The sequence below is a fragment of the Elephantulus edwardii genome, unplaced genomic scaffold (genome assembly GCF_000299155.1).
Source record: "Elephantulus edwardii isolate Elephantulus edwardi_28Jun2011 unplaced genomic scaffold, EleEdw1.0 scaffold00062, whole genome shotgun sequence".
Lineage (NCBI taxonomy): Eukaryota > Metazoa > Chordata > Mammalia > Macroscelidea > Macroscelididae > Elephantulus > Elephantulus edwardii.
Genome location: NW_006399812.1, coordinates 1222493 through 1247801, shown reverse-complemented (window position 1 = coordinate 1247801; position 25309 = coordinate 1222493). Strand labels below are relative to the sequence as shown.

The 25309-nt window shown below is 38.6% G+C and overlaps 1 protein-coding gene across 1 annotated transcript in view; it reads left to right on the top strand.

Moving 5' to 3' along the window:
• AFF3 (AF4/FMR2 family, member 3) overlaps positions 1 to 25309 on the top strand; it is a 618084-nt gene that overhangs the window by 347094 nt on the left and 245681 nt on the right. Inside the window, exons 8-9 of the mRNA XM_006887856.1 lie at positions 8475 to 8511; positions 17743 to 17794. Coding sequence (XP_006887918.1) covers positions 8475 to 8511; positions 17743 to 17794 — 89 coding nt within the window. The remainder of the gene's footprint in view (positions 1 to 8474; positions 8512 to 17742; positions 17795 to 25309) is intronic.

Here is a 25309-nt window from a genome sequence, read left to right as displayed (position 1 = left end):
TAATCGTCCTCTTTGGCCTTTCCAATGCATAGGTAATCATCTTCTTTGGCCCATTTCTCCTTGGGAATCCTTGAATTCCTGTTGTTGAGCTTCAGTCTTCACTGAGGGCCAGTCATCAACTGTTTAAGTGTTCAATTATCAATAACCCGAAGTCTGTGGAAGGCCATACTGGCCCTGCTTTAAGTGGTTCGCTACTACCGCAGCTCACCACGCTGTCTCTGCCTCTGCCGCCATCTTGGTTCATCTATTTGTGTACCTTTTATGTTAATGAATCATTTCTTATTTAATCAAACTTGTGAAAGAAAGGGTCTTACCAACTTACACAATGTTCTACTTTATCCTAACCCTTTTATAGTTTTTGTTTTAGCTTATATAACTTTTGTATATATTATCTGACATAGGATTCAAGTTTTAGTCTTCTTAATAGTAGATTATTATAACCCTTTAAGATTATTAACTCCTGGTTTTTTACTTATTTGACATGTCAGCAATTTCTTATTCATGTGAGTTTCTATTAACACATGAATTTCATTTAAAATTCCCTATTTATCTCATTCTTTAAAAATACCTCTTTGTTTAAATCAAGAATCAGTATTTTTTTTTCTGTAGAAGACCAGATAGTAAATATTTTCAGCTTTGTAATTTATTTACAAGAATGGATAGGGGCACAATATATTTTTTAAAATCTAATGCAACTCAGTAATTAAATACAAATAACCCAATTTTAAAGTGGGGAAGGGAGTTAATAGGCATTTCTCTAAAGATTTACAATTGACGACTCAATACATGAAATGATGTCCCCGATCGTTAATCATTAGGGAAATTACACTTGGAAACCAAATGAAATATCATTTCCCCCCTCAAAATAAAACAACAGCTTCAAAACTAAAATGACTATAATCAGAAGACAAATAATAAATATTTAGAAAAAATTAGAAATATATGGAGAACTTAGAATCATGTATTAAATGTATTGCCAGAGAGATAAATAGCACAACTCCTTTTATAAACAAAGTGACAGTTCCTCAAAAAGTTGCATATGAATACTCCGTTCCAGATTGTTAATTGCAATACATGTATTATTTGATCATTCATTCCCTTCTGGTTGATCTTCTATTCCTGTAATTCATCACATTATCTATCCGTCCATCCTATTCCTGCTCTCCCTCCATCACAACTACCTCATTACTATCCCATTTTTATAATAGTAGTCCTATACAGAATTTACCCTTTTGTGACTGAACTATTTCGCTCAGCATAATTTCTTCTATACTTGTCCATGTTGTGTTGTGTAGTATTTGGTGAGTTCTTAGCTGTTTGTCATACTATTCCATTGTATGGATGTGCCGCAGTTTCTCTGTCTAGTCATTTGTTGATGGACACTTAAGCTACTTCCATCTCCTTACTCATGTGAATAATGCTGCAGTAAACATAGGTACGTATACATATGTTCATGCTGCAACTCTGATTTCTTTAGGCGATATTTCCAGCAGTGGAATATCTGGGAAAGGGACGTGTGTAACAGTGGTGAGGAGAGGAGAAGGAAAAAGAAAATAAGATACAGTTTATGCACAGATAGAAACAATTGCAGAGGTTTGACAAGCAGGAACAAGAGGGGAGGAATTAGGAGCAGAAATTAGTGAAAGGATGGGTGAGCTGAAGGGAAAGGTTTCTATAGGACTTTGTAAATAACAGCATTATACAATTCTAATTATTACAAAATGAAATGAGACTGAATGAAAACCAATTTTAAAAAGATCAAACCTAGAATTTAAACATAAAATCACCATATGACCCAGGAATTACATTCCTAGGTATATAACAAAAAAAATGAAAACATATGTCCACACAAAAACTTGTATGTCAGACTTCATAAAAGCAGCATTTATAGTAGTGGTCAAAGGTGGAAATAATACAAATGTCTATCATATGATGAATAAACCTGAGCCAAACCCATTGCTGTCAATCAGTCCTGACTAATTGTGATCTCATAAGACAAGGTAGAACTCCCCACAGGATTTCCAGCGCTATAATATTTGCAGAAACATTTTCTCCCATAGAGCATCAGGTCGATTTAAACCACTGACCTTTCGTTAGCAGTGGATCACTTAATCACTGTGTCACCCAGGGCTCCTTAATTGGTGAATGGATAAGTGAAATGTAGTGTACACACATAATGGGATATTTTCATAATATTTTCAGTGGAAAATCATGAAGAAAACCGTTTGATAATTTCTGCTCACATAGTTAATGGTGTTCCCTTTCTTTGCCTTTGAGTTAGAACCAATCCTTAGTTGACCCTCCAACAGGTTTTCACAGGCTATGAATATTTAAACATATTTTTTATCGTTCAAGTGATGGACTAGATTTTTTTTTAAGTGATGGGCTAGTTGGCCAACTCTTGATTTAAACTATTGATAATTTTTAACATGTTTGCATCTGTGGTCAGGCAACTCTCTGTCTTTATTTTTCAAAAGGTCCTGCCTATTGCAACATTTTCTCTTCCAGATAAATTTAAGAATATGTTGCCCATTAAAACAATCCTCGTGGAATATTATTTGGAATTTAATTTAATGTCTGGATTAATGTAAAAATCTTAGAGTGTTGAGTTCTTGGTAGTGAATTTGGACTGTTTCTACATTATTCCTTTTTTTCATATCTTATAGTAATTCTATATTTAAAATATTTATGTAGGAGTTTTTATTGCCCATTTAGTTTATTCTTATAAACAGTTGCTATTTGCTTATTTCTGTTTTCTGGAAAGTTATTGCTACAATAATAAACAATTACTAAGTTTTATGTATTTACTATATTTGGTTTCAGTAAAACTTTTAAATTACTCATGTTTTTCCCAGTGTGGGAGCTTGGGGAAAAAGTGTTATTGTTGTTGTTGTTGTTGTTGATTACCATCAAGTGGAGCACAACTCACAGCAGCTCTATGAACAAGACCTGAGGGCTTTCTATAACTATCGTAGTTTTTCCAGGTGCACAGTTTCCAGAGGCATGTGGATGTGGATGCCACTCCTGCTTCCAAACCTTTCTTAAAACTGGGAGCTCCACCAAGCACTGTCCACCATGGTTTATGGTATTTGACCCCCAATGGCACAAGTTTCAGCTTTACAGCAAACCCAGATACCTTAGTACAGCAAACTGACAACTTAGAAGAATATTCCTCCAAAATGAAATAACACTAGGCCCTCGAGCCAAACTGACTTTTAAATACAGGGGCCCTCCATATTTCCAGAGACATGTGGCTGAGGAAGTGAATGACACTTCTGCTTCCAAACCTGAATCAATCTAGGAGCTCCACCAAACACTGCCCATGATAGTAGCCAGTAATGGTGTTTGACACATCTATGGCACAGTTATTCCTCATCACAGCAACTCCAAGTTACTTCAGTAGAGCAAATAGACAAATCTCCCAGGCTCAAGGTCTTTATCCCAGTCACAGCAACAGTATGCCTTTTGGCACGCATCTGAACTCACTGCCATCGAGTCAGTACCAACTCATGGCCAAGGGTGTCAGAAGCTGTAAATCACATGGGAGGAGGTGGCTGGTCTTTCTCTCAAGAAGCCAGCAGTAGCTTCGAACTGCCAGAGAGGTTTGTTCTTTAAGAGTGCAATTCCCTATATGCTGTCAGAGACCCTCCAGAGTACTGAAGGTTATGATGTCATTCTGGAAACTAAGAAGCACCTTATTTATACAGGCCATGGTATTCACAATTACTTGCTATACGTCAGAGAGCTGGACAATGACTGTTGTTGTTGTTTGGTGTCATTGAGTTGTAGACAACTCATAACGACCCTATGAACGAACAGCCTGAGCACTGTTCGTAAATAGTTTCCGGAGGCAAGCCATTTCAGAAGTGGATGCTGCTCCTGCTTCCAGGCTTGTTTTAGTCGGGAAGCTCCAGACGACACTGTCCACTATGGGTACCCATTACCATGATTGGCACATCACTGTCACAGTCTTCAGCATCACAGCAACCACGAGTTACCTCTGTATAGCAACACACAGACAAGTGCTATACTACCTACAAGAACGTTTGACAGGAAAACAATTTGAACCTGGCCGAGGGCCACAGATGAGAATCACCCACCTTCAGCAGACAATGACTGCGGGACGAGAATTGATGCCTTTGAGCTGTGGTGCTAAAGAAGAGTATTGAATATACCATGGACTGCTGGTAGAACAAAAAGGTTCATCTTGGAGAGTGTGAAACCAGGCTGCTCCTTGGAGGCAAGGATTCTGAAGCTCTGTCTGAAATGCTTTGAGATGTTGCAAGGAGGGACCAGTCCTTGGAGAGGGAAGTCATACTTGGGAGGGTAGAGGGATAGTGCAAGAGAGGAAGACCCTCAATGAGATGGATTGACTCAGTGACTAGGTTAATAGAACTATATCAGAGACCCTAAGGTTGGCTGAGGATAGAGCAGGGTTCAGAACTCTTGTACACAGAGTCACTATGAGTTGCAGTGACTTGACAGCACATAACAACAGCAGCCATATTCACAGGTCCCAGGGACTAGGACAGAGACATTTTTGTGGAGCAGTGGTGTGTCTATCCCCATACTATTGATTTTCACACAGTGCCTCTCTTTTCATCTGTATCTTAATTAATTAGGATCCCTGACAGCTAGAACCTTGCAATTTATTAATTAGGCTATTAATGTTTCAAGCCATCACTGTTGGTAGTATGTAAGTGCTAGAATTAGTTACCGAATTTGAGGGGCAAAATCTCTACAAAAGCTAATAAACAATGAGATGAAGCCCTTATTAAGATTAAGGGGGCAGTTTGACCTCACAAGGAAAGTCAGTTTAACCATGCATTCTATTCTGAATCAACAGTTCCTCTAAATTAATTAGCTAAATACTTCCGAGAATTTCTCCATTTTGTCTGGGTATTGAAGGACAAAATATATAGTTAAAGTCAGTTGATACCAACCTTGGATTTTTTTTTTCCTATTCTCTGAGGACTTCATTTGGAGTCACAAGTCCTTAGACAAACTGCCTCATTCTTCATATTTCAAACATAATTGAATTTGGTGAAGAAAAGAATGCGTGGCTCCCTTAAATTGGCTGCCATTATCAGGTATTTCAGCCACGAGAGAAGAAAATGAATTCGCTTTGCCCTTTTCCTTTCATTTCTTCAGCAGTCTCATAAGTTTAAAAATGCAAATAAAGAACTCAAAATTGTAGAACTTTTTTCTTTCCTCTGAAGACATCTGTCTGAGCCAAATGGCATTTCACAAGCTTTTCACGTGGCAACAAGATGCTGAATCAGGTGGAATCAGACCTGGCCTGAAATGATTCTTGCTGGTTGATTTTCAAAGCATTTTACAGATGGATCTCAGCATCATTGCAGAAATGAGAATCCTATTACTTTTCTCTTTATACACGAGAATGAAAACGAAAGCCAGCAAGTGTGAAATAGAGCACTTTGACATTGGGAAGTTTATTATAAACATCCCTCTGAATTGCCAGCAAGCTTCAAAAACTACCACCGAATGTTTGGATTAAAACTTCTTCTTAAATAATATCTCAAAGTAAATATTTAAATTAATGATAAACAACATTATTTCATGTTTTTTTAACTTTAAAGACAAATCATTGTTTAGGGAGGTGGGAAGACCAGTCAAATGAGGTGGTCCTTTTCTATATGGAGTTGTACTGCTAAATCAAAGTGATGCTCTGGTGGCCTAGTGGGTAAGAAATTGTGCTGCCAGCCTCCTGGCAGGGTGGTTCAAATCCAGCAGCTGCTCCACAGGGCTCTCCTCCCAAGTGACTTACAGCCTCTGAAAACTCTGTAGATGGTCAGCTAGGAGTTGGTTCTGACTCAATGACAATCAGTAAAGTAATTAGATTTACTTGGGGCCCTGAAAATAGAGAATCTGTATCTCTGTGTTGTGGCTTCTGTGGTCCTAATGATAGACTGATAGACGAACAGTGAGAGAAGTAGGTGGAACAGACTTAACTGTCCTTCTAAAAAAACATCTGTTCTCAATTGTCCCCCTAAAAAAGATTTTTAAGTAATAACTTCACAGTATGAGTATGATGATTCCCTGGAATCATTACTTTAAGAGTACTGATATTTCACTGATTCTAAAATGCATTCTATTTTCAGTTTTTAGGATCTCTAAAACAGGATTTATTTTCTAATTAATGTTATATGCTGTTGACTTGGAACTGAATCATAGCTGACCCTCCATCACGTTTTCAAAGGCAGTAACTTACAGGGAGGAGATTGCCCATCTTACTCCTGCTAAGCACCTTTAGATTAACAGTGCAGCTCCTTCCCACTAGGCCACTGGAGCTCCACATAGTTCTGAGCACCACACAGTGAATTGACAGTATTTTCTTTTTCATAAACAAGAAATAATGGGAGCACCCTATAATATTGATTGCTTCTTATACTTGATGAAATACGGCATTTATTACAGGGCTTCGTTGCGGGGCTTTCTCACATGCCAGTATGCCTAATTATTTACTTCTGTCTTCAACAAAATGATTTCTATGAACTTCTCAGCTATTTGGAATGTATTACCAAAGAATAGTTTAAATGTTGAGACTTGAGGATTTAAATCTTTGGCAGCTTAGTGGTAAAGGATTGTGCTGCCAACTAAAAGGTACACAGTTTGGGTCTACTAGCTGTTGTTCGTAGAAAGATAGCCATTCACCCTCCATGCAATTCACTACCTCTGAAAACCCAATGAAGATTGACTATGAGTTGGTTCCAGCATTAGGAAATAAATATCCCCTTTAGATTTTCTTTTAATTAATCTAGAGGTTACTTTTCTTTTAAGTAACAAAAAATTCTTCCCTTTTTTAGTCCAGCTAAACTTAAGCATGTGACCATCAAAATGGCACACACTTGATGAATGACTGCAGCAAACCCAGAGAAGCAGATTCTGATAGCCAAATAATGAATTAGAGACGCTCATACTTTTTCTGAATGTTCTGTCTTGAATTTGTTGTTGATGTTAAGTATGTAAAGTTGACTATTACTCTTATGAACAAAATATCTGAACCTTGCCCTATCCTGTGCCATCTTTACAGTTTCTTATATGCTCAAACCCATTGTTACAGTCATCTTGTCAATTGAAATTCCTCCAAGACAGATTTGTTTTTTCTTTTGTTAATCCATGGTATATTCAATACTCTTTGCCAACCTCGCAATTCTAAGATAGTTTCTTCTTGATCCTTCCATCCTTATTCACTGTCTCACTTTTAGATGCACATGAAGCATTTAAAAATATCATGATTTGAACCAAACACACCTTAGGCTTTGAATTGATATCCTTGCCCTTCAGCACTTCAGAGAAGTTCTTGACAGCAGTTATTTTCTAATACAACGTATCTTCTAATCTTTTTTCATGTAATGTTTACTGTTTTCTGACTCTTTTTCCTTCCTCTACAAAATACAAATGACAATAAGTATTAATATCATCGGTATATTGGATAAAATTTGAAGTTTCCTATTTATAAAATACATAATATTTAACAATATGTAATTGCATACATTTGTATAACTCTTATGTGATTACAGCTAGGGAGCTCTGGTGGCCTAGTGGTAAGAAGCTTCAGTGCCATACCAAAGGTACATGGTTATAATCCATTAGCTGCTCTGTGGGAGGATGGGTAACCTCATCCCAGTGTTTATTGCCTCCAAAAACCCACTGGATGGTCAACTGTTGGTTCTGACTCCATGACAAAAAACAACAATTATAATTCCAGTTTTCTATCAATTTGTTGGGGTTCTGCATTGAAGAGTCTGTGGTTACGAGATATCAGTGTGGTGAGGCGGCATCTCACATACCTTGGACGTGGTATTAGGAGAAGCCAGTCCCTGTGGAAGTACATCGGGCCTGGTAAAGTGCAAAGAGTCCATTGGAAAAGAGAAAAACTTTGAACAACCACTACCTTTTCAATAAATTCATTACTTTAGCAAACACCATTACATTTCACAATGAATGGGAATTTCAGGACACAAGAAGAGGTGAATTTTCAAGCTAACATTTAGCCTTTAATTTTAATGCAAATAAAGTTCTGTCTTCACTTGCCTGAATACTAACTAAGCTGCACATATGGTGTAGCTTTGACTTTCTGATATTTCAGATAAATGGAAATCTTCAGTGTTCTTCCCTTCTACCAACATGAGGTTAATAATGCTTGTTCAGTTGAGTGTCTATACCTGGTGGGTTGGTTGCCAGCACCATTTGCAGAAAGGTGATGGAAAGTGAGTAATATTCAGTTGAAGTTTGTTAGATTAAAAGTCAATAACACAAAATAGAAGTGTTTGAGAATGTGCAGTCCCCTGAAAGCTGAACAAGCACAATTATGTAACTTTTTCATTAAAGTAGCTAGTCAAGATTATGATCCGTGGTTGTGTTCTGAATGACCAGTAATATATATCATGTTCAAACTTGGTTTTGAAAGTTGACATAAGAAAATTAATGGATATTTCTTGTTCTTTTAGGACTCTCAGCTTGTATCCTCTGGACACAATAATTCAAGTAAGAAAGGCTTCTTCCTATAGCTAAGTATGGGGCAGAGCCTGAGGAGGGACGGGAGCATGCAAAAGAGAATGAGTTAAAATGGAGTGAAGGGCGGGAATGCTGAAAAGTAAGAAAAAAATGTGAAAACTGTTGAAGAACTGCCTGAATAGATAACGAGAGTCAAGGTAACTCAGAATGTGCATGTGTCTTTTTTCCAAGGAAAAAGGACCAAAACACAGAATAGTGACTTTTGAAAGCAATCCTGGGAGAATTTTTTCCCCTTCCACATATCATTTAGTATATGTTGAAAGAAAAGAAATTAAGCTGTTAATGAGTTTTCTAAATGCAAAGAAAATTAATAGCACAAAAGAGAGAGGAAAAATGAAAAACCAAAAACCATACCTAATAAACGACATCACGATAAATGGCCCTAGAACCTTCTGAGTATGCACACCTTACCAACTTCAAGAACCAGAGACAGAGTGTCCTTACTGAATCCAGTGCTGAACAAAGCACATGAGCTTTGTTGTCAGAAAGGAGAGTCTGTCATTCCATAAAGTAGTGTTTTAATTTTTGTCTTTGACATAACTGATTGGTATGAATGTTGTCTTGCAACTTAACAATGCATAGCTTGCCCACTGGTGTCAAAAGTCATGTCCTCAAAGACAGTATTTCATTGTCTCATGGGCAACCAGTCGGTTCAGAGCATCTCTCTTATCAATTTTAAAGCTCTGCTTGAGGATGAAAATCACTCTGAGCTCATAGATGTGGTTTTAGAATTAAGTATCCATCCACTGGATGGGTGGGGAGGAAAGACACCAGAGTAAATGCGTTAAGAAGCCCCAGACTTTAATGCACTGCTAGGGAATGGCCAGTGTAGGGAGATGGTGGTGCCATATGGATACACAGGTAGAATCACTTTGTTATGCCATCTGTTGGGATTTTCTGGGAGCACAAGCACCAGCACTAAGGTAGAATTCCAAAGGAGTGGAAATCTAATGGCAGTAACACAGGTGGGAATAAGAAACGGCATCAGAAGTTGACGTACAGCTGAGAGAAGTTGCAAACACCTGCATCCTGTGCCAGAGACTAGGGATTCTAAATGCTTGATATTGCTTTGCTTACTTTTTCCATTTGAACTTTTTAACTCTGGGTAAAAGGAGGATTTCATTAATGAATATGTGCACATTCTTTTAGATTGAAGTTTCCTGACAGGAAGAAGAGCAAAGAAAGAGTTGTTGATTCTATTATATGCCAGCAACTTGCCATATATAATTTAAATGAGTTGTGGGTGATAGGCATTATTAACTCAGCAATACATATACATGTACATATACTATATATATACATGTTATATATGTTTACCTATAAATATGTAATAGGTACTTTGTATATTATATCGTTATATAGTATATAGTGAGCGCTGGTAGCCTAGAGGTAAAAAAATCCCAAAGGCACACATTTCAAATCCACTAGCTTCCCCACAGGGGAAAGACGAGCAATCTCCCATGCTATTAATTGCCTCTAAATACCCACCGCTGGGATAGCTATCGGTTGGTTCTGACTCAGTGGTACACAACAGCAACAACAGCATATATAAGATGAAGATATGCAATATTATCCAAACATTACATGCAATACATATAATATAAATGTAATTCTGAGGTTAAGTAATAAGACTGGAGTTACAGGGCTAAAGAATAAAAGCTCAGATTTTAACTCAGGATGTCTGCTCAAAAACCAATGGGCGTTCCATTCTACCAATTCTACTCCAAAAAAAATGTCCTTCTGTCATTTCACTGAGAGATTGAATCCTTGTCTAAGAGTTATGGGCTAAGAGCTTCCATGCATCTGACATTATTTTAATAGCGTGTTGTAATATTCGTATGCGTATGCTGCCATTCAGTGGACGCATCCTCTGTGCCGTACGAAGTGGCACCTCCCTTGTGTGGTACAAAAGCCTCTGGCATCTCATTGTCTTGTGAAATTTTTTATTGGATTTCTCTTTCCTAAGGGTGGGATCTTTTTAAAGATTTGTTGGTCTTTTCTTCAAGTCAGTCTTTGCCCCACAATCGAACACATCTATATAAGGATCATATCATTGCTTAAACATCTGAAACTTCTCTATAGATGCTAGTACATTTGAAACTCAGGATAACTGGTCCCACTAGCATTTCCCATACTAGGTCTTGTGTTTGCTTTAGATTCTTAATCCATGACTTGAATAAAGAAAGATTGAACTTGTCTTTCTTCATTGCTATTGGTTCTTGATTGGATACTATTGGTTCTTAATTGCATGCTATTGGTTCTTGGTTGGATACTGCTTGCTGAAATGGTTCAGTGTCAGCCAGTTGTCTTTGATATGACCATTTTCTTTTGATGCTTCTTCCACTGTTTGATTCTGTCCTGTGGGGTTGCTAGGAGTCAGAATCAACACCATGACAATGGATTGGTTGGTTGGCTTTTGTTAAGATATTGCACAACAGTGAGAGTGATTGAAGGAACATGCACCATTAGCTGAGTCTAAATATCACAATATTGAGTGACACAAATCAGTTTCAGAAGAATGTATAAAGTATGAGTCCATTCATATAAAATAAAAAACATGAAAATATTAAAAATACTTTTATTCACTAATACACTCTTGTGCTGTAAAAACTGCCAAGAAAAGGAACAAGGTCACACAAAATGCCATATACTAGTAACTGGTAGGAAAGGCAGGAAGAAGACACATTCTGACAGAGAACAGGATTCTAAGATGTTGTGCCAACAGTGCTCCATTAATTGGCTTAGAAGGTGTTTTCACAGATTTGTCAAATTGTATGTGTGTGTGTGTATTGGGCACACGCGTAGAAACACACACATAGAACTCATTGAACTCATCTAACTCATTGCCACTGAATCAGAATGAACTCATAGCTGAGCTTCCCGCAAGTTTTCAGAGGCAATAAATCTCATAGAAGGAGATTGCCCATCTGTCTCTCATGGAGCAGCTGGTATATTTGAAGGACTGACCTCTGAGTTGGCAGATGTCTCCTTACCCACTAGGCCACCAGAGCCCCTCTTATATATTCTGATGATTTGTTTGTAACTGTTCTAGGAGACATATGGACAATTTATTCAATTGTTATTAATGAGGATAATTCTTTAATAATTACTAAGCAGAATTTAACTATTTTAACTCTTGGTTTTGCAAAAGAAAAGGCTGAAGAAGTCAGTGGTAGAGAGTCTGGAGGGGAAAGGTGGAGGGAAAGAATAGCTTAATAAGTATAGAAGAAAAGAGGCCATTGAAGGGTGGAAAAAGATTCCATCTATTTAAAGTTATAAATACCCACTTGTTGCAGTAGTTTGTTATGTGCCATTGAGTTGGAATTGACTCAACTGACCTTCAAGCAGATTTTCAGAGACTATAATAATCACAACGATCTTCCTCCCTCAGAACCATTGGTGGATTTGAACCACCAGCCTTTGGGTTGGCAGTGCAAGAAAAATTAAAAATTGGATGAGTGAGGAGCAGAGGTAGTGTAACTAATCATTTACCTTTCATATTATGAGTCATTTTGTGTTACTGCATGGTGTCATTGAGTCGAGTATGACTATAGCAACTCAATGAACAACAAATCCTAACCTTATCCCATCTTGAACCATCCTCACAGTTTCTCACATATTTATATTAAGCTGCAGTTACTGGTCAATCTACCAGGGTGAGGGTCTTCCTCTCCTTTGCCTGTCTTCTACCTTCCCAAGCATGATGCCCCTCTCCAATGAATAGCCTTTTCTAGCAACATGCCCAAGTCCTTTGACAGCTCAGTTAGTAGAGCGGAGGACTGTAGGCATGCTAGCTAGATATACTAGCAACATGGCCAAAGTATGGAACACTAAGCTTCATTACTTTTGCCTCCAAGGAGAACTGTAGCTACACCTTCTCTAAGACAAATCTGTTCTTTTAACAGTCCATGGGACTCTTCTCCAACACCACAGTTCAAAGGCATCAATTCTTTTTTCTGTCAGTAGATACCATGTAATATTGAATAGAAATTATTGTTGTTGTTGTTGTTGTTGTTGTTGTTAGGTTCCATCAAGTACAACTTAAGCAACCCTATGAGCAACAGATCTGAACCCAATACTACCTTGTACTATCCTCAACAATCTTTGACACACTTGACCTCGTTGCCATAGTCCCTGTGTCAGTCCACCCATTTGAGGGTCTTTCTCTCTTTCACTGTCCCTCCACGTTCCCAAGCTTGATGTCCTTCTCTAAGGAATTGCCTTTTCTAGCAACATGCCCGAAGTATGTGAGAGGACGCTTTATCATATTTGCCTCCAAGGAGGACTGTGGCTGCACCTTCTCTAGGACATTTCTGTTTGTTCTTTTGGCAGTCCATGGGTTATTTAGTACTCTTCTCCAACACCAGAGTTAAAAGGCATCAGTTCTCTGTCATCCTGATTTGCTGTCCAGCTTTCAGCAGTATAGCAAGTGATTGAAAAGATCATTGCCTGAGTCAGGAGCATCTTGTCCTCAAACTAACACCATTGCTTCTCAATAATCTTGTGAATTCCATGCTTCTCCTAACCTCCTGACTGCTGGTACTAAGTGTATTGATTGTGGATCCAAGTAAGATGAAGTCGTTGACAGTTTCAGTCTCTTCTCCATCTGTCATGATGCTGCCTATAGGGATAGTGGTGAGAATTTTTGTTTTCTTGACACTGAGATGCAATCATATTTAAGGCGGTAGTCTTTGGTCTTGTGCAGCAAGTTCTTCAAACCCACCTCATTTTGAGCAAGCAAGGTTATGTCATCTACCATCAAATATTGATAAGGGGCCCCTTGTGGTCCAAACTGTTGAAATACTTATAACCAGAAGGTTTATGTTTTTAGTCCACTCAGAGGTACCTCAGAAGAAGGATCTGGTAATTTGTTTCCAAAAACCATTGAAAGTCCTGTGGAGCACAGTTCTACTCAATACACATGCTGTGACCACGCCTCAGAATCAACTCAACAGCAGTGGATTTGGTTTTTCATTTTTGTTTTTCTTACTGATAAGTATAGAAATGAAAACACAATTGTATCATTTGTAATAATAATTGGACAACTAGCAATAAAAGCAGAAGCAATGAAAAATCTACTTTTTCTCAGCTTAGTCAAACCTGTTTACTTTGTACATGGATTATATTCATAAAAATTTTTAAATCATTGTAGTGTTTCAAAAACTGTCTGTGTAGCAGAATTCAGCCTGATACAGATCCCATTTGATTCCCTTTTCAAAACGCTTTTTCACCTCATAGCACTGTGATGAGAAATTAAAGACTCTGGTACTTCAGTCATTTTAAGGGCTGAAAGGACATGAATTAGGTATTATTTTCCTTTATGCTTACCACACAGAGACTCTAACATCTAACTCCACAGTGTATTTCATTTGTTAAATTAAAAATTAGACTATTGTAATTCTTTTTCATTAGTCCACTACTGGAAGCATCAGATTATTTTGTTCCTCATATGATTCATTTATTTCAGTGGTAAGTGCACCTTACTCCTCTTGCACTAAAGCTCTGGAATCTGTATTAATAAGATCTGTAATCAGAACAGAAGAAATATACTAAGCACCTAGTGTAAAGTACTATGAGCAGCACGTATAGAATGGAAGTATATGTATGTATATATGTATAGTATTTGTAGATAGGTAGATAGACAAAGTTTTTAACGTGTAGTTCATAGGAGTAGCTATGAGTCATATTCCACTTGATAGCACCTAACAACACGCTGTGTGTGTGTGTGTGTGTGTGTGTTCCTATGAGTAATTTTTTTTTCCAGAGTCCTCTCTGTAATTGTGTAGTTCTGTGTGCAGAATTTCCTTGGCTGGTTTGTTTCCAGCTTCTTAATAGTCAGTGAACCCATTACCTAATCCACTGCTATTGAGCTGAATCTAACACATAGAGACCCTCCACTGGGTTTCTGGGGGTGTAAATAAATCTTTATGGGAAGAAACTGCCCTTCTTCCTTCCACAGAGAATTTGAACTGCTGACCTTTCCATTAGCTGCCCAACACAGAGTACACTATGCCGTCAGGGTTCCTTAAGTTTAATGCAGGTTCCCCTACAAAGACATCAGTGTGATAGTCATCTGGGGCGGGGGAAAGATCCACCATTGAGTCAATTAGGATTCACAGTTAGAAGCTCACAGGACAAAGTAGAAATGTCCCATAGGGTTCCAAGGCTACAGTCTTAACTGAAGCAAACTGTCACATCGTCCCGGTGTAGAACTGCTGGTCAGTTCCGAGTGCAAGTCTTCGTGTTACCAGCTTAGCCCCTACTTGAACACTGCACTGGCACTCTGAAGTAACTGGACCCCCAAACTATCCTCTTCAGTGAGGAACCTTCTGTGCTCCCAACTGAAAATCCCTTCAGAATTTCCAAGCTTACGTTCATCATTTTTCCTTGGGTCCTGATAAAGAGGCTGTGCTTCTTCATGGCTGATGCACTCACGTTTCACGTTCACTTAAATTGTATGATGGGAAGAATTTAGTGGAACAGAAATAATTCTCCCTTCTGACCTGGCATTCCCCACAGAAAGGTGAACTCATTCTCAGCACAGAAGTAGCACGCTCAGACTCAAATGACCTGTCTGGCCCCATCGTCTCTTTCCTCTGCACCAGAACTCATTCTGTTTTTCCTGTTGCCAGAACATGAGTACTAAGAGCAGGGGTAGTCCACTGCAGCTTGGTCCCTGCGCTGAATCCAGCCATTGAGACCAGACTCCAGACCCCATGTGCACTGAGGCTGGCGTGCTCACCACTTGTGGGTTACTTGGTAGACTTGTTGGTCAAGGTAAAACATTTATTCAGATAGCCAATGTCTTCATTTTTATTATTGATTTCCTGTTTTCCAATCTCAGTTGGGAAGTATCTCATGCCGCCTACCACTGCCTCGTGTGCTGTTTTGCTTTCTTCGCTCCAATTGCCCATGCTCTGGCTGCTGATGCCCAGCAGTGGGGCACATGAACCGATTTCTCCCAAACTAAATGGGCGCAGTGATCAATGTGTTTGGAAAAAAACCCACACCTCCCTTTAGTTTTATAACAGGTGTCATAGCTCCCATCCTGGGAATTATGGGAGGAATTGTGATTGCTTGGTAGCAAAATGGGTCTGCAGAGGAGTAAATTAGGTCATTTTCCACTGCTGAAGCCCAGTCCACTGACCAGGCCTTACATAGATCTTAAGTGAATCCATGGCAGATTAAGTCTGGAAGACAAAATGTCAGAGTATGAGTAGAAAGAAAATTTCTTTGTTTGCTGCCTTTGCTTTAATTTCAGTGTAATTTCATAGGGCTTGTGGCTTTCTGCTGAATCGATACTTGCTATCATGGCAGTTAAAATTGATTATATGGCTTCCTGCTTTCGTCTGAACTGGCCCACTATTGTGATCACATGACTGATTTGTGCTTACTCTGATTCCGTATAGGTACTCCTCAGGCTTAGGGTCTGAGGTCAGTTTGCCAGTACTGTGTCTTCCTTTTTCCAGAAGTGTTTAGCTTCCTATAGTAAAAAGAAAAGAGACGGCAAAATTAACTTTGAGTTCAGTTAGGAAGACATTCACCTTGTAGAGGAGGGGTTACTCTTGAGAATAGGTGACCACTAGCTAATGTCTGCCAGTAATGAAAGGGGCTATGGGATAGGACATAGGCTGAGGCCCTACTTGTAATCCCAAGGATTCAATGAGACTGCCAGGCCTGGCTTGAAAGAGCTCAAAATAAGTTGTGGCCATCCTGCCCATTGTTTGCATTCCACCTCATTTTCTAGGGTCTGTTTTTCTGGTGCTTTTACTGTTGGGAGCCACCCACTTGATTCCAGCTTGACAGAGTAGAACAGCTCCACAGGTCTCTCAAGGCTGCGACCTTTCAGAAGCAGGTTAACCATGTCTGTCTCCCAAAGTAGCTCTAGGTGGGTTCGAAGTGCCAACCTTTCAACTAGTAGTGGAACTGGTGCTTAACCATTTGCATCAACTGAGGACTTCATTCAGCCTCTAATGCTGAACAACCATGAGTAGCCCAGGCTGACTCACATTCTCAAGAATGGCCCTTCCCTCCCTTAGCCTCTCAGAAATGAGAAGAAGCTTCTTACAGGAGAGGGACACTTGGTGCAAACCACATTTTATTGAGGTTCTCAATTGTGTCATTTCTATTGCAAAAGAAATCTGCCATTTAAAACTCCAAAAAGTGAATTAGTTCCAGGTTCCCTTAACCAAAGCACATTAAACTCTTGGACTACAGATTAGAGAAACATTTCTTTTAGCCTTTCAGATAGATAAGATGTCTGGCTTATAGCTTATTCTGCACAAATACGGGATTCCCAAACTGCCAGGATTTTAACTGCGACCCAATCCATCAGGTGTGATTCTTAGAAGTCTTGTAATATGTGATATAATCTCAGGCTTATGTAAAATTCTCTCTTGCAAGTTTGGATTCAGCCTGAGCTGGTTTAGCTTGCGTTGCTGCTATTGTTACATGCCAGCAAGTCAGAACCAACTCATAACAGACCCTCCAGAAGATTCAGAGGCTGTAAATCACATGCGAGGAGACTATCTTTCTCCCTCTGAGCTGCCGGTAGATTTGAACAGCCTGCCTTTGGGTTGACTACACAGATCCTAACCACTAAGCCACCACAAGATGATATCTGAGTTTGAAGTGTCTTGGGTGAGAAATGCAAACAGAGTTTAAGTTCCTTTAAAATGGAGTGGAAGGAAACAGGTTCCATGAAAGCCATACAGTGCCCACTCCCACCAAGTCAATACTAGCTTATAGTGACCTTACAGGACAGAGTGCGCTGTTTAGTAGGATTTCCAATCTTTACAGAAGCAAACTACTTCGTCTCTTCTCCCTTACAGAACCGAGTGACTTTAAACCACCAACCTTTCTGTTAAAGAGACAGACACTTTAACCACTGCTCCACTAGAGCTCCTAAATGAGTTCCATCTGTGACAGATTCCTCTTTTGGCAAGGTCTCCACTCTGAGCCTCTGGTTGTTTGTAAATAGCCCTTTAGCACCTACTCACAAACTCGTGCCCAGGCAATTGTATCACATAGAAGAAATCATTTTGCAAATCCAATTTCCAGACAATAAAATTGTTTTAAAAGCCTCCTGCTGCACATTTTGTAAGATTGTTAATATGAACATGGAAATGTATTTAATCTTTATTCAGTTTTAAAGACTGCAACACTCACATGTTGGTATTTTTCTTTTGCTTCTTTTTTAAGAGAAAGGTGATGCCGAGCCAGAGAGTCCAGACAATGCTACATCAAATACATCGTAAGTTTCTTTGTGTGTCCATGAGGATTGTTCTTTAATATGCCTTGTAATGTGAAACCGGGCAGATATCTTGTAGTAGCAATAATGGAAGAGAGTAGATGGGTTCTCCTTCTGGTGATAATGTCTTTTAAATGCTTTGGGATGCAGATGCATTTTCAGTTCTTTCTCATGTGTTATTATTATGATTGAGGGATCTTCCAACTGCAAGTACTGTTTTTTTGTAAATGTAGAAGTGTCTTGAAATTTGAAGGTAGGATATGAGAAAGGAAAAAAATAAACCTTTCAGAATTAAATTGAAGATTTTCTGTACAAATGCAGAACTTCACACAGAATCTAGGAGATGGCCTCTCCCACACACTTTTAAAAATCTGCCATCTATAACCTCACCTCAGAATTACATGAAAAACACATTGATTGGTACCTCTAGAGGTCTTCACTTGGTCAGTATTTTTTAATTAATAAAATCTGTTTGAAAAATATGTGAGGAAAAAACCTAGTATTTGCCCACTCTGAGTTCCTCATTGAATGTTTTCTCTTTTTTCTGTCACTAATCAAAAATCCATGTTTTAATGATGAATTTAGTGCCAAGTTGATAGAGTCTAAATAAGTCATTCATAAAGTATCAAATTATTTTCTGTCTATTCTCCAGCACCTAGTTTATGCCTCTAGAATATTTTCTTTTTCTTTCTTCTCAAGGATGAGAGAGGTTTTCTCATTAGAGGAGAGCTTTGTGAATTTGTTTATCTAAGAACCAGGGTTCCTGTTACTAAGCATATAAAGTGCTCTCCACTAGAAATCATCATCTGTTTGTAGATATTTCTAGATGTGTTATCTTGTCCAAAATCTATTTCTCAGCCCCCAAAAAGTCCTTTGGTTTGCACAGGAGATTTTGATACGAAACATGAAAATAATATGTTTGTCTCTGTAAAGATATTATCAAAACCCCTCCCATTTCATTGTCCTGGTTTCTGTTGATATAATGAATGCTACAGGTCTTTAATAGCTACCATAATTACTAGTGTTGTAAAATTTTTGTGTGGCAAACTGTAATGGGGAAAGGGTTGGGTTTTGGTTTGTTTTTATTTTGGTTTTATATTAGGGGTCCTTTTATTTATTCATTTTTACACACATTTTTCCCCTCCCCCTTCCCTGCCTCTCTCCCAGACCACCCTGCAATGCACCCCTTGTTCCTGATTGTTCTCAAACATATGATGCATAATCATGTATTCCTTTCGGACAGTTCTTCCTCTCATCTGTTCTAATGCAGTGTTCATTATCTAACCACTCTCTCCCCATTTGCGGAAAGGGTTTGAATGCCATCTGGAGGCATCCTAGAGAACTGAAAAGGGTAAAATATGAATAAATTCTTTTCTCTTGAGGAATTTGCAAGACTAGGTAAAATTTTATGCTACTGGAATATAAACTATCTGATAGTTCCTTTTATTTTTATGGATTATTTTATGAGAGTGTTGTTACAGATTGCTTTTTAAAAAATTCTTAATAATATAATTATGTTTAAGGCATACAAAGGAACATACAAAATACGTTGAAAAAATGCTCACATCCTACATTTAGTTTTGTTTAAAAATCACTTTCCATAGATGCCAATTTTGTTAATTTGATTTGATATGGCCATTAAAGTTCTCTTTATTCATTTCTGAAAGAGCCATCCTCTTCCCACATCCCCCATCTCTTCCCATAATTCAATACTGTATTTCTGATAGCATATATAAAAATAGCCAAGTTGCATGAGGAATTACTGTTAGGTCCTTTAGTTATGTGAGACCAGTGAATGCTTGAAACATCCGCTCATGTTCCTGTCTCTGAACAAAACAGACAGTCATTTGCCTTTTGACCTAGAAAGCGCAGAGATAAAGAACATCTGAGGTTGCAGAGACCTCTGTTAGGAGTGCAGAGTGATAAACTTGAGCCTCTTAACAAGCCCTCTAACTGTGATTCTGCTATGACTTGGCAAGAACGGAATTTTTATGAGTAAAGAACAGAAACTTGTAATGCTTAGATTTGCCTGACATTTACAACAAGGATAGGTTCACCATTTTATAGCTCAAAAAGAGTCTTGATTGTTTGCTTTGTTTTTTTTTTTGTTGGCACTTTCCCATTTACCAATCTGAGAGGTGAGTGGGCTTCAGGAGAAAAAGCAAAGCCATGAGTCAGAATCAAGTAGAAAAGCTGGGCTCTTACTGTTTGTTGAGTGGTAAGGTCAGAACAGCCAGAATGATTCAGGAGCCAGGTAGGTGGATCCAGAAGTACACAGATGCCAAAAAAAAAAAAAAAGAAAGAAAGAGAAGAGACTCTAACTAAAACAGCCAGAAAGTATGGATCCCATGGGAGCAAACGTAAGAAGATAACCTATAAGAAGCACTGGGGAATGTTCATATTCATGGCTTGGTAGGACATACTTGTCTTCAGTGATGGCAGTATATCCCTATTTTCTATATCATTCCATCAATCACTGAGTTATTTAAAGATGGTTTATAGGCTTAACTTATAAAGTTGGAAAAGTCTCAGAAGAGACCCATTTCCTGAAGAAGACTAGCGAGCTTCCTTTAAAAGAAGGAGAATAATCTTTAGATATTTTAGATAATCATTGCCTGATAGGACATCGTGGTTCTGGATAATTGATAGAAAATGAACATTTATAGGGATGGATAAGGGGGAGGGCAATGTGGAATGAATTGATGATCAGACATTGTATGTATTGTGATTAGTGTCGTGGAACAGAACGTGCATGAGTGATTGATGGGGGATCCATTTGCTTTGTAAACTTTCATTCAAATCACAATTTTAAAAAATACATAAAGTGTAAGAATATTTTTGCAGTTGCTTTTCTACCTGATGAAAATAACAATTATCATGTTTTGAGCACTTACTGTACACCAGACACTAATCTTGTGCTTAATATGTTTGTTTCATTAAGTCTTCTAACAATTATTTTCTTTATATAAATATTTTATATCCTTTTAATTTTACAACCGTTCTATCACTGTCCCACTTTATAGACAAAAAGAGGTCAATTAGAATTACTACTTTTTAATACCTTGAAGTGAGAAGGTTGAGACTTAAACTCAGAATCCAGATCTTGAAATCCAAACTCTTAATAGCTGTTCCATTCAGCAGCTCTCTGAGAATTCCTGTGTGCATTCCTTTAGAGCGAAGAGCCACTGAGGAAGAACAAATAATGAAGATACTGCCTAAAATGAAGGATTAAGTCAAGATGCAACCAGATTATTACTGAGACTAGAAAAATTCTAGAGGAAAAAGAGCACATGGAGCTTTTCAGGATTCAGTGAAAATGAATTTAGAAGGGTTCCTCTCATGAGATTAACTACCTCTGAAAACCTTCCAGAAGATCAAGTGTGGGTCAGTTCCAACTCGAGGGCGCACAAGAACAACAGTGCTTGTTCAGTCTGGACTTACCCAGCAGTGAGGGCAAATCTCTGTAGCATGGGCCTGTAGAAAAATCTCAGAGTTTTTTAATTTGTAGGTGACCCTCAACTGAAGCAAGTAACAATCACCCTAAAGAATAAATGAAGATTTAAAGTAGTGCTCATAAATAAATGAGATCATTTTCATCCTAAATGAAGGGGGATGTAGATAAAAGCAAAGTAAAACAGAAAATGGTAAATTAGGTGTGCACATTGTACAATAAAAAGTTTGGTATTATTACAAATGAAGCTAGGTTAGAAGAACATTTGAAAAGTTCTTTCTTCAAAAGTATCACTGACATTAATATTATGTAAAATGCCTGTTCCCTGTTAGATAATGGTTGTTATTTGAAGGAGCCTTGGTAGTGTAGTAGGTGATGTCACTGGTGGTTCACATCCATCAGCTACTTCACAGGAGAAAGATCGACAGTCTCCTGTGTGATTTTCAGTTTCCAAAAGCCCACAAGAGGGTCAACTATGAATTAGTTCCAACGCAAAATCAGTGACCAGGTGAGAGGTTGGCCCACGGGCTCCTTCTCAGGAGAAAGCTGAGACAGTCAGGCAGTCTCCACCCAATTCAGATTTGCAGCCTCAGAAACTAAAGGGAAGGTTGCTAGAAGTCAACATCAGATCAATTGCAATGCGTTTAATTTTAAAGTTCATTGTTTTCATGATAGCATAATATCTAGAAAACAATTAGCTTGATATTTGGAACTTATCAGAGCTTTATTAGAAATTAATCACTCCTGGACATGTTGCCAGGAGGGACAGGTCCTTGGAGAGGGACATCATGCTTGGGAGGGTGGAGGGACAGCGCAGGAGGGGAAGACCCTCTATGAGATGGATTGATTCGGTGACTGGGGTAATCAGGATAGGGGTGTCAGAGGCGGTACGGTTGGCGCAGGATAAAGCAGGGTTTAGGGCTGTTGTGCATAGGGTCGCTATGAGTTGGAAACAACTTGACGGCACATAACAACAACAACATATTAAAAAAATAAAGGAAATATAATTTTTTTTTAAATATGGGAAAATTTGGAAGTAGGAGTTACATCCACTTCCTAGACAACATGCCTCTGGAAACTCTATAACTGTTGATAGTTGTAGAGGAGCTTCGGGTCTTTTGTTCATAGGGTCACTCTGAGTTGTGCTTGACTCAAAGGCAATCAACAACATATTAAAAAAACAAAACAAAACCAACAGTAGGACTAAGAAATGTTAACTGACTGCCATTGAGTCAATTCTGACATATAGTGACCCTCCATGGGGTTTCCAGGGCTGCAAATTATATTTTGTTTGTCTGTCTTTTTCTACAGAGCAACTGGTGGATTCCAACCAGTGGCCTTTGGGTTACCAGTCTAACCTGTGAAATACTACAGGAATGTTTGAAAAAGTCCTCTAATAAAAATCTAAAGTGTTGAAGAAAAAGGCCTGCAAAGTCAGGTACTTCACAGATGTCAGCCAGTTCACCCTCTTGTCTATAGTCTCAAAAGATAGAACTGTTATTGTCACTGTTTTGTTGTTGTTGTTGTTGTTGGGTGCCATCAAGTCAACTAAACCTCATGGCACACCTGTGAACAACAGATCAGAACCTTGCTCTGTCCTACACTATCCTCACCGTTTTTAGTATACCTGTCGTTATAGTCACTGTGCCGATCCATCTTGTTGAGGGTCTTCCTCTGTTTTTTCTGACCCACTACCTTTCCCATCATCATGTCTTTCAGCAAGGACTGAACCCTTCTGAGAGCATGGCCAAAGTATACGAGAAGAAGTTTCACCCTCCTTGCCTCTGAGGAGCACCCTGGTTGCCCTTCCTTCTAAACTGACTTATTCTTTTTCTTCAATCCATGGGTTAGTCAGTACTCTTCTCCAGTACAATAAGTCAATACAATAATATCAATTTTTCTTCTTCGTCTTTATTCATTGTCCAACTTCCACATAGAGGAAGTAATTGAAAATATCACAGCTCAGATCAGGTACATAATGAGGTCTTTAAGCCGACCTCCTTGTTCCTTTAGTCCTTTGGAGAGATCTGTGGCAGCAGATGTTTCTAGGACAAATATGTTTGATATCTTGACTGCTGCTTCCCTGAGTGTTGATAATGAATCCAGGTAAGATGAAATCATTGAAAACTTGAGTCTTCTTCATTTATAATGATAATGCCAATTCATCCAGTGTGAAGATTTTCATTTCCTTAATGTTGATATGCAATCCATATTGGAAAATGTAGAGTTATTTTTCTTTTACAGCAAGTGTTTCAAGTACTCTTCACTTTCAGTAAGCAAGTTTGTGTTATCTGCATAATGCAAGTTGTTAATAAGTCTTCCTTCAATCCTGATGCTGCATTCTTTATACAGTCCATCTTCTTGAATGATTTGCTCAGCATACATATTGGATAGATGTCGAGAAAGGACCCAATTCGGACACTCACCTTTCATAATTTTAAATTGTGTGGAAAGAATCTGTGGAGAAGGCCTGGTACTGATTGTGGAATAGACCACAAGCTACTCATATGCAAGTCCAAGCTGAAGCTGAGGAAAGTTAAATCAAGTCCACAGTACCATGAGTCTATCCCGCTTGAATTTCAAAACCATCTCACAAACAGGTTTGAGGCCTTGGACATTATTGAGCGAAGACTAGATGAGCTGTAGGAGGATATCAAGAATATCATCCAGGAAGAATGCAAAAGGTCATTGCAAAGACAGAAGGAAGAAAAGACCAATATGGATGTCAGAAGAAACTCAAAATATTGCACTGGAGCTCAGAGAAGACAAGGCAAAGGGAAGAAATCCAGATATTAAGGAATTGAACAGAAGATTCCAGAGGGCAGTGCAGGAAGACAAAGAAAAGTATTACAATGAAATATGGAAGGAGCTGGAGTCAGAAAATCAAAAAAGCCGAACTTGCTCAACATTTTTAAAGCTGAAGGAACTGAAGAACAAATTCAAACCTTGAATTGCAATACTTAAGGATTCTTTGGGCAGAATATTAAATGATCCAGGAAATAGTAAAAGACGGTGGAAAGAGTATACAGACTCGTTGTACCAAAAGGAATTGGCTGACACAGAAGAATTTCATGAAACAATGTATGAGCAAGAGCCTGTGGTGGTGAAGAAAGAAGTTCAAGATTCTCTGAAAGAATTGGCAAAAAACAAGGCGATGGCATACTTATTGGCATATCGGCACACAGATGCTGCCCTGGATGTGCTCACCAAGTTGTGCCAAGAAATCTGGAGGACAACCACCTGGCCTACTGACTGGAAGACATCTATATTTGTTCCCATTCCAAAGAAAGGTGACACAAGGGAGTGTGGAAATTACTGAACAATATCATTGATACCACATGCAAACAAGATTTTACTGAAGATCATCTAAAAATTACTGGACTAGCACATCAACAGAGAATCGCCTGAAGTGCAGGCTGGGCTTAGAAGAGGCCATGGCACTAGAGATGTTATAGCTCATGTTAGATGGATCTTGGCTGAAAGCAGAGAGTACCAGAGGAATGTCTATCTGTGTTTCATTGACTATGCAAAGGCATTTGACTGTGTGGATCACAACAAACTGGGAATGGGAGTCCCAGAACACTTGATTGTGCTGATGCAAAACTTATACTTGGACCAGGAGGCAGTCGTTAGAACAGAGCAAGGAAACACTGCATGGTTCAATATTGGGAAGGATGTGTGTCAAGGATGTATTCTATCTCCATATCTTTTCAATCTATATGCAGAACAGTTTATTTGGGAGGCTGGGCTCTATGAGGAGAAGTATGGCATCAGGATTGGAGGTAGACTCATCAACAACCTCCATTATGCAGATAACACAACCCTGCTTGCTGTAACTGTGGAGGGTTAAGGACTGCAGCCTTCAATATGAATTGAAGCTCAATATCAAGAAAACAAAGATTCTCACCACTGGGCTGATTGACAGCATCATGATGGATGATGAGGAGATTGAGATTGTTGACAGGTTCAGTTTGCTTGGCTCTACGTTCAATACTCTTGGTACCAGCAGCCAGGAAATTAAAAGATGAATTGCATTGGGAAAGTCTGCTGTCAGAGACCTCTCCAAA